The sequence below is a fragment of the Melospiza melodia genome, chromosome 1, assembly GCF_035770615.1.
Source record: "Melospiza melodia melodia isolate bMelMel2 chromosome 1, bMelMel2.pri, whole genome shotgun sequence".
NCBI lineage: Eukaryota > Metazoa > Chordata > Aves > Passeriformes > Passerellidae > Melospiza > Melospiza melodia.
In genome coordinates this window covers 174013147-174023595 of record NC_086194.1, presented here as the reverse complement: position 1 = coordinate 174023595, position 10449 = coordinate 174013147, and the positions used below count along the sequence as shown (strand labels likewise).

At 62.0% G+C, this 10449-nt stretch overlaps 2 protein-coding genes across 2 annotated transcripts; both read right to left on the bottom strand.

Moving 5' to 3' along the window:
• Positions 1 to 920: 920 nt before the first annotated feature.
• Positions 921 to 8470, bottom strand: LOC134418049 (cytochrome c1, heme protein, mitochondrial). Its single transcript, XM_063155924.1, has 7 exons — positions 8348 to 8470; positions 6115 to 6317; positions 5217 to 5343; positions 3892 to 4049; positions 2414 to 2574; positions 1960 to 2060; positions 921 to 1215 (listed from the first exon to the last, which is right to left on the bottom strand). The coding sequence occupies exons 1-7, from the start codon at positions 8468 to 8470 to the stop codon at positions 1111 to 1113; spliced, it is 978 nt and encodes a 325-aa protein (XP_063011994.1). The 3' UTR covers positions 921 to 1110.
• A 101-nt stretch (positions 8471 to 8571) lies between these two features.
• On the bottom strand, positions 8572 to 10304 carry LOC134428645 (filaggrin-2). The gene is made up of 2 exons (XM_063175498.1): positions 9712 to 10304; positions 8572 to 9488 (listed from the first exon to the last, which is right to left on the bottom strand). Exons 1-2 carry the CDS (start codon positions 10302 to 10304, stop codon positions 8981 to 8983), a joined length of 1101 nt encoding a protein of 366 aa, XP_063031568.1. The 3' UTR covers positions 8572 to 8980.
• Positions 10305 to 10449: the final 145 nt, after the last annotated feature.

The following is a 10449-nucleotide window of genomic DNA, read 5'->3' as shown; positions in this document are numbered from 1 at the left end:
GACAGACACATAGACAGACACACAGACACACAGACAGACACATTTCCATTCTGTGTAATCCCAGCCTTTACTCCCCCCGCAGCCCAGACACACAGACACACAGACAGACAGACAACGTTTCTCTGTGTAATCCCAGCCTTTATTCCCCCCGCAGCCCAGGACAGACACACAGACAGACAGACAGACAGACAGACAGACAGATTTCCGTTCTGTGTAATCCCAGCCTTTATTCCCCCCGCAGCCCAGGACAGACACACAGACAGACAGACAGACAGACAGACAGACAGACAGACAGACAGACACACAGACAGACACATTTCCGTTCTGTGTAATCCCAGCCTTTATTCCCCCCACAGCACAGACACACAGACACACAGACAGACAGACAGACAGACAGACAGACAGACTGACAGACACATTTCCGTTCTGTGTAATCCCAGCCTTTATTCCCCCCGCAGCCCAGGACAGACACATAGACAGACAGACACACAGACACACAGACAGACAGACAGACACATTTCCGTTCTGTGTAATCCCAGCCTTTATTCCCCCCGCAGCCCAGGACAGACACATAGACAGACAGACACACAGACACACAGACACACAGACAGACAGACAGACACATTTCCGTTCTGTGTAATCCCAGCCTTTATTCCCCCCGCAGCCCAGGACAGACACACAGACAGACAGACACACAGACACACAGACAGACAGACACATTTCCGTTCTGTGTAATCCCAGCCTTTATTCCCCCCACGGTCCAGGACACACAGACACACAGACAGACAGACAGACAATGTTTCTCTGTGTAATCCCAGCCTTTATTCCCCCCGCAGCCCAGACAGACAGACACACAGACACACAGACAGACAGACAGACACACACACACACACACAGACAGACAGACAGACAGACAGACGTTTCTCTGTGTAATCCCAGCCTTTATTCCCCCCGCAGCCCCGCGGGGGCCGAGGCCGGGGTCGAACACGAGGTTTGGGGGGTTGGGGGGGACGTGGGGACCCCCAAAGCCCCTCCTGGGGGGGCTCCCCCGGTGCCGCGGGGGGGGCGGGGGCTCGGGGACCCCCCCGGGGCGGGGTCGGGGGCCGGGCCCTACTTGGGGGGCCGGTAGAGCAGCTTGCGGCTCTTGAGCACGGCCCACTTGTGGCGCTTCATGTAGTACAGCAGCGGCGTCAGCAGCCCCGAGATCAGCAGCAGCTATGGGGGGGGGGGACGGGGGGGCTCAGCAACACCGGGACCCCCGAGACCCCCTGACCCACCTTGGGACCCCCCCCCGAAACCCCCAATCCCAACCCGAGACCCCCCCAAATCCCCCAATCCCACCTTGAGACCCCATCAAAACCCCCAATCCCACTTTGAGACCCCATCAAAACCCCCAATCCCACCTTGAGACCCCATCAAAACCCCCAATCCCACTTTGAGACCCCCCCAAATCCCCCAGTCCCACCCTGGGACCCCCCTGAGCCCCCCAATCCCACCTTAAGACCCCCTCCGAAACCCCCAATCCCACCTTGGGACCTCCCTGAGTCCCCCAGTCCCACCTTGGGACCCCCCTGAGCCCCCCAATCCCACCTTGAGACCACCCCCCAAGCCACCTTGAGGCCCCTCTGAAACCCCAGCCCTACCTTGAGACCCCTCAAGCCCCAAACCTCACCTTGAGACCCCCAAACCTCACCTGGAGACCCCCTGAGTGCTCAGCCCCACCCTGAGACCCCCCCGAGCCCCCCAAGAGACCCCAGCCCTACCCTGAGGCCCCTCAAGACCCCTCATCCCCAGCCCTATCTTGAAGCCCCCAGCCCCACCCTGAGCCCCCCTTAGGCCCCAGCCCCACCCTGAGCCCCCCTGAAGCCCCGCCCAGCAGCCCCCAGCCGCCCAGAAGCCCCCCAAAGTCCCCAGCCCCCCATTGAGCCCCCAGCCCCCCAGTGAAGCCCCCAGCCCCACCTTGAGCCCCATCTTTTTGCGGTGGTCGTGCTCGGGCTCGGCCGCCCAGCGCAGGAAGGTGCAAACGTCCTTGGCAATCTGGGACATGGTGGCCGGGGTGCCTGGGGGGGGGACACAGGGCAGTGAGACCCCCAATGGGACCCCCGAGACCCCACAGAGACCCTCTGAACCCCACCGATCCCACTGGGACCCCCAGACCCCAGGACCACCCCAATACCTGGTGTGGTCAGAGCCCCCCAGGACCTCCTCAAACCCCCCCAGGGCACCCCCAGACCCCCCCAATCCCTTCCCACCCCCAGCAGGACCCCCCCAAATCCCCTGCAGACCCCTCCCAGGACCCCCAGCCTCCTCTCAGACCCCTCCAGGCCCCCCCCCAGCCCCAGCAGGACCCCCCCAAGTCCCTTTAATCCCCCCCCAGGACCCCCTTTAAGCGCCCCCTTCAAGCCCCCCGTACCGTCCTCGTACTCGAGCACCTCGTCGTAGATGGGGGGGGCCATGCCGATGGCCTGGCCGGGGAAGTAGGGGTTGTAATGGAGCCCCTCCCTCAGAGAGACCCCCCCGGGGGCGTCACAGTACCCCGTGAGCAGGGCGAACACGTAATCCTCGCCCCCGTGCCTGGAGAGATCAATAACGGATCAATAATGCATCAATAACTGATCAATAACGGCGTCACAGTGCCCTGTGAGCAGGGTGAACACGTAACCCTCGCCCCCGTGCCTGGAGAGATCAATAATGGATCAATAATGCATCAATAACGGATCAATAACGGCGTCACAGTGCCCTGTGAGCAGGGTGAACACGTAACCCTCGCCCCCGTGCCTGAAGAGTTAATAACAGATCAATAATGGATCAATAACTGATCAATAATGGATCAATAACTGATCAATAACGGCGTCACAGTACCCCGTGAGCAGGGCGAACACGTAACCCTCGCCTCTGTGCCTAAAGGGTTAATGGAATCGATAACAGATCAATAACGGATCAATAACTGATCAATAATGGAGTCACAGTATCCTGTGAGCAGGGCGAACACGTAAATCTCACCCCTGTGCCTGAAGGGTTAATAACAGATCAATAACGGATCAATAACGGATCAATAACCGCGTCACAGTGCCCCACAGTCAGCAGGGTGAACGTGCAGTCCTCACGCCCTTGCCTGAAGGATCAATGACGGATCAATGACGGATCAATGACGGATCAATGACGGATCAATGACAGATCAATGACGGATCAATGACGGATCAATGACAGGATCAATGACAGATCAATGACAGATCAATGACAGATCAATGACAGGATCAATGACAGATCAATGACAGGATCAATGACGGATCAATGACAGGATCAATGACGGATCAATGACAGGATCAATGACAGGATCAATGACAGATCAATGACAGGATCAACGACAGGATCAATGACGGATCAATGACGGATCAATGACGGATCAATGACAGGATCAATGACAGGATCAATGACAGGATCAATGACAGGATCAATGACAGGATCAATGACAGGATCAATAACGGATCAATGACAGGATCAATGACGGATCAATGACAGGATCAATGACAGGATCAATGACGGATCAATGACAGGATCAATGGGGTCATTGAGAATGGGATCAATGACATCAATGGCATCAGCGGGGTCAGTGCATTGTGGGGTGACCCCAGAGCCCCCCAGGACCCCCCGGACCCCTCCTCACCTGGCTGTCCCTTGTCTCACCTGGCACTGACGATGTAGCTCAGGTCCGGGGGCAGGGCCCCATTGTTGGGGTGACCCCAAAGCCCCCCAGAGCCCCCCAGAGCCCCCCAAAGCCCCCCGGACCCCTCCTCACCTGGCATTGACAATATAACTCAGGTCCGGGGGCAGGGCGCCGTTGTTGGGGTGACCCCAGGACCCCCCAGAGCCCCCCGGACCCCTCCTCACCTGGCGTTGACGATGTAGCTCAGGTCCGGGGGCAGGGCCCCGTTGTTGGCCGCCCGCGCAGCCTCGGGGTTGGGGTAGGGCTTGGGGAAATGATCCGAGATCTTCCCGGGACGCATGAACATCTCCCCGTTCTCATCGGGGCCGTCCTGCACCTCCACCTGCACAGGTGAGACACGGACAGGTGAGACACAGGTGACACACAGGGACAGCAGGGACAGGGACAGCAGGGTCCCCATGAACATCTCCCTGTTCTCATCAGGGCCGTCCTGAACCTCCACCTGCACAGGTGAGACACGGACAGGTGAGACACAGGGACAGGTGACACACAGGGACAGCAGGGACAGGGACAGCAGGGTCCCCATGAACATCTCCCTGTTCTCATCAGGGCCGTCCTGAACCTCCACCTGCACAGGCGAAACACGGACAGGTGAGACACGGACAGGTGAGACATGGACAGGTGACACACAGGGACAGCAGGGACAGCAGGGTCCCCATGAACATCTCCCTGTTCTCATCTGGGCCGTCCTGCACCTCCACCTGCACAGGTGAGACACGGACAGGTGAGACACAGGGACAGCTGGGGACAGGAGCAGCAGGACACGGGGAATGGCAGGACAGGGACAGTGGGACACTGGGATGGAGCCAGCAGGACCCCAAGGACAGCAGGACAGTGACAGGGACAGCAAGGTCACTGGGGACACTGGGGATGGCAGGACAGGGACAGCAGAATATTGGGGACAGCAGGGTGGGGACACTGGGGATGGCAGCAGACTGGCACCAGGACACAAGGGGTGGCAGCACAGGGACACGGGGGACAGCAGGACAGGGACACTGGGACACTGCAGGTGGCAGAGGGTGGCACAGGGGGTGGCAGCAGCGACACAGGGTGACATGGGGTGGCACAGGGTGACACGGGGTAGCACAGGGGGTGGCAGCAGTGGCACAGGGTGACACGGGGTGGCACAGGGGGTGGCAGCAGTGACACTGGGGGTGACACGGGGTGGCACAGGGGGTGGCAGCAGCGACACAGGGTGACAGGGGGTGGCACAGGGGGTGGCAGCAGTGACACTGGGTGACACAGGGTGACACGCGGTGGCAGCAGCGACACAGGGTGACACGGGGTGGCACAGGGGGTGACACAGGGTGACAGGGGGTGGCACAGGGGGTGGCAGCAGTGACACAGGGTGACATGGGGTGGCACAGGGGGCAGCATAGGGTGGCACAGGGGGTGGCACAGGGGGTGGCAGCAGCGACACAGGGTGACACGGGGTGGCACAGGGGGTGACACAGGGTGACACGGGGTGGCACAGGGGCCGCGGTGTCACCTCCTCCGCCAGCGCCTTGGCCTCGGCCTCGGTGTGGGTGACGCCGATGAGGTTCCGGAAAGCCAAATACTCCATGGAGTGACAGGCAGAGCACACCTGGCGGTACACCTGGAACCCCCTGCGGACACTGCGGGACAGACAGACACCAAAATTACCCTAAAAATCCCAAAATCACCCCAACCACACCTGGCGGTACACCTGGAACCCCCTGCGGACACTGGGGGACAGACAGACACCAAAATTATCCCAAAAAAAATCCCAAAATTACCCCAAAACAATCCCAAACACACCTGGCGGTACACCTGGAACCCCCTGCGGACACTGGGGGACAGAAACCCCAAAATTATCCTAAAAACCCCAGAATTATCCTAAAACCCCCAAAATTACCCCAAAATCACCCGGAAGCCCGGTGCATGCAGCGGGGACAGAAACCCCAAAATCACCCCAAAATGAACCCCAAACACCTGGAACTCCCTGCGCACACTGCGGGGACACAGCGGGGTCACAGACCCCAAAAACCCCAAAATCACCCCAAAACCACCAAGAATGCCCCCTCCCCATGCACACTGTGGGGACACAGCAGGGTTAGAGACCCCAAAAACCCCAAAATCACCCCAAACACACCTGGAACCCCCCTGTGCACACTGCAGGGACAGGGGCTCAGACCCTCCAGGGACCCCCCCAGAGACCCCAAATCCTCCCAGGGACCCCCAAATCCCCACAGAGACCCCAAAATCCCCCCAAATCCCCCCAGTCTCCTTTACCTGGCATGGTCCAGGGACCCCCAAACCCCCCCAAATTTCCCCCAAATTCCCCATTTCCCACACCTGGCGTGGTCCAGCGCAGACAGGGACCCCCCAAACCCCCCCAGGACCCCCAAATTCCCCATTCCCCACACCTGGCGTGGTCCAGCGCCGACAGGAAGCCGCCGTGGCTCCAGGGCAGGTTCGGGGGGTGCAGCTCCAGCTCCCCCGCGCTCACGGGGCCCCCCCCCAGCGACAGGGACAGGGCCACGGCCAGGGACCCCCCCCCGGCCAGCGCCCCCAGCACGGCCAGGGACCACCGGGAGCGGGGACGGCCCGGGAATGACGACAGCGACACCTGGGGGGGACACAGGGACACGTTAGGGACACCTGGGGGGACACAGGGACATTGAGGGGACACAGGGATATTGAGGGGACACAGGGACATTGGGGACACAGGGACAGGGACCCCCCCATGAGGGACCACCGGGAGCGGGGACGGCCCGGGAACGACGACAGCGACACCTGGGGGGGACAGGGACAGGTTAGGGACACCTGGGGGGACACAGGGACAGGTTAGGGACACCTGGGGGGACACAGGGACAGGTTAGGGACACCTGGGGGGACACAGGGACATTGAGGGGACACAGGGACAGGGACACCCCCATTAGGGACCACCGGGAGCGGGGACGGCCCGGGAGCGATGACAGCGACACATGGGGGGGACGGGGACAGGTTAGGGACAGGTTAGGGACAGGTTAGGGACACCTGGGGGGACACAGGGACAGGTTAGGGACAGGTTAGGGACACCTGGGGGGACAGGGACACATTAGGGACAGGTTAGGGACATTGGGGACTCAGGGACAGGTTAGGGACATAAGGACAGGTTAGGGACAGGTTAGGGACAGGTTAGGGACACCTGGGGGGGGGACAGGGACACATTAGGGACAGGTTAGGGACACGTTAGGGACAGGTTAGGCACACCTGGGGGGGACAGGGACAGGTTAGGGACACCTGGGGGGGACACAGGGACAGGTTAGGGACATTGGGGACACAGGGACAGGTTAGGGACACCTGGGGGGGACACAGGGACAGGTTAGGGACACAGGGACAGGTTAGGGACACCTGGAGAGTGACAAAGGGACAGGTTAGGGACAGGTTAGGGACACCTGGGGGGACAGGGACAGGTTAGGGACACCTGGGGAGTGACAAAGGGACAGGTTAGGGACACCTAGGGGGACACCTGGGGGGGACAGGGACAGGTTAGGGACACCTGGGGACACAGGGACAGGTTAGGGACACCTGGAGAGTGACAAAGGGACAGGTTAGGGACACCTGGGGGGGACAGGGACAGGTTAGGGACATTGGGGACACAGGGACAGGTTAGGGACACCTGGGGGGGACAGGGACAGGTTAGGGACACCTCAGAAGGACACAAGGACACCAGGGTGGGGATGGCAGGGTCGGAGGTGACAGGGACACCTTGGGTGGGGGGACAGGCGTGACAGGGACACCAGGGAGGGGACACAGGGACACCGGGGGGGGCACGGGGGCATCCAGGGACACCGGGGACCCCAAGGCTCGGGGGGGGAGGGACAAAAGCAATGGGGGGGGGTCCCGGGGACAGCGGGAACACCGGGGATGGAACGGCGGAGACACCGGAGATACCGGGAATACCGGAATTACCGGGAACGGGAGCAGAGGGGATACCGGCAATGGGAACACCGGGGATGGCGGGAATGGAATACCGGGGACGCCGGAATTGCCGGGAACAGGAATACCGGGGATACCGGAATTGCCGGGAATGGAATACCGGGGATACCGGAATTGCCGGGAATGGAATACCGGGGATACCGGAATTGCCGGCAGCAGCGGCGCGAAGGGCGGGCAGAGGGCACCGCGGGCACGCGGCGAGCGGGACAACCGAGAGGGCACCGAGAACCGGGGACACCGGGCGGGGCTCGGGAGCGAGCACGGGGCACACCGGGGCAGGCACCGGCGGTCCCCAGGCAGGGCCGGGAGTGGAACTGCGGGCACCGGGAACCGGGAGGGGTAACGGAGAACGCCGAGCGGGACGGGCAAATGAACCGGGAAGGGTTGGGAGTGGAAGCGTGGACACCGGGAACCGGGGGCACCGGGAGGGGCTCGGGCAGGAACCGAGGGCACCGGGAACTGAGAGGGGCCGGGAATGGAACCGGGGGCACCGGGAAGGGCCGGGAGCGGAACCGGGGACACCACGTGGGCTTGGGGCAGGAACCGGGGACAAGCGCGCAGGGCTGGGAAGCGCCGGGCACACCGCTCCCGTCCCTCACGCACTGCCCGGTGCCCTCGGCGCGCCCGCGAGGGGCCGGGCCGGGCCGCGCCGTGACCTTGCGGGGCCGCACTCACCGTGGCGGGGCCGGGGCCGCGGTGCGGGCGCAGCAGCGCGCGCGGGGGAGCCGGGCCGGGCCGCGCCGGGCCCGGGAGCAGCCGCAGCCCCGGGAGGCCCCGCAGGCCCCGCAGCGCCGCCATCGCCGAGGTCGAGGGGACGCGCCGCGACGCCCCGGAACTGACGTCAGAGGGAGGGAGGGGCGGGAGTGACGTCACCGAGAGGCACGTGACGCGACAACGGATTTTTTTTTTATTGCGGCGCCCCCTGGCGGAGGGAGGGGGAGGAGCAAAGGGAGAGACCACGCCCACACGATAAACCACGCCCCCCCGAACGAACGCCGCGCCTGATAACAAAACCACGCCCCTGCAAAAGCCACGCCCCTCAAGAAACCGCGCCTCGGCGCAGAGGCACGCCGATTAACAAAAGCCACGCCCATTAACAAACTGTGAGACACGCCCATTAACAAAGCCACGCCCCTCAACGAGTCACACCCCTGCACATAAGCCACGCTCATTGACACAAGACACGCCCATGACCAAAAGCCACGCCCCCAGAAGGCCACACCCCCAAACAAACCACGCCCTGAAAGAGCCACGCCCCTTTGGGCCCCCATTGTGGGGGTCGTCCCGGTGGGCGGGGTCTCAGCGGGGTCACACCTGGGGGGTGTGGCCTGAAGGCCCGTCTGGGCATCTGTCTGTCTGGGGCTCTGTCTGTGGGTCCGTCTGGGGCTCTGGCCGTGGCTCTGGGGGCACACTGGGCTCTGGCTGTGTGTCTGTCCGTGTGTCCATCCAGGTGTCTGTCCATGGGTCTGGGGGTCTGTCTGCGTGTCCGTGGGTCCTTCCAGTGGTCTGTCCGTGTGTCCATGGGGGTCTGGGCTCTGTCCAGAACTCTGTCCGTGTGTCCATCCAGGGCTCTGTCCGTGAGTCTGTGCGTCTGTCCGTGTGTCTGTCCGGGGCTCTGCCCGTGTGTCTGGGAGGTCTGAGCTCTCTCTGTCTGTCCGTGTGTCCATCCAGGGCTCTGTCCGTGTGTCTGTCTGTGGCTCTGTCCGTGTGTCCACCCAGGGCTGTCACTGTCGCTGGGGTCCCTCTGTGGGACTGTCTGTGGGCTTGTGCCTGCTGGAGATCTGTCCGTGTGTCCATCCCCTGTCCGTGTGTCCATTTGTGTGTCCGTGTGTCCATCCCCGTGTCCCTGTGTCCGCTCCCTGTCTGTGTGTCCATCCCCTGTCCGTGTGTCCATCCCCTGTCCATGTGTCCATCCCCTGTCCGTGTGTCCATGTGTCCATGTGTCCGTCTCTGTGTCCATGTGTCCATCCCCATGTCCGTGTGTCCATCCATGTGTCCATCCCCATGTCCATGCGTCCATCCCCTGTCCGTGTGTCCATCCCCTGTCCGTGTGTCCATTTGTGTGTCCGTGTGTCCATCCCCGTGTCCCTGTGTCTGCTCCCTGCCTGTGTGTCCATCCCCTGTCCGTGTGTCCATTTGTGTGTCCATGTGTCCATCCCTGTGTCTGCTCCCTGTGTGTCCATCCCCATGTCCATGCGTCCATCCCCTGTCCATATGTCCATCCCCTGTCCGTGTGTCCATGTGTCTGTCTCTGTGTCCATGTGTCCATCCCCATGTCTGTCAGTGTGTCCATCCTGCATCTGTGTGTCCATCCCCTGTCCGTGTGTCCATTTGTGTGTCCGTGTGTCCATCCCCGTGTCCCTGTGTCCGCTCCCTGTCTGTGTGTCCATCCCCATGTCCATGTGTCCATCCCCCGTCCGTGTGTCCATGTGTCCATCTCTGTGTCCGTGTGTCCATCCTGCATCTGTGTGTCCATCCCCATGTCCACGTGTCCATCCCCTGTCCGTGTGTCCATTTGTGTGTCCGTGTGTCCATCCCTGTGTCCCTGTGTCTGCTCCCTGTCTGTGTGTCCATCCCCATGTCTGTGTGTCCATGTGTCCGTCTCTGTGTCCATCCCCATGTCTGTGTCCATCCTGCATCCGTGTGTCCATCCCCTGTCCGTGTGTCCATTTGTGTGTCCACGTGTCCATCCCTGTGTCCCTGTGTCCGCTCCCTGTCTGTGTGTCCATCCCCATGTCCATGCGTCTATCCCCTGTCCGTGTGTCCATCCTCTGTCC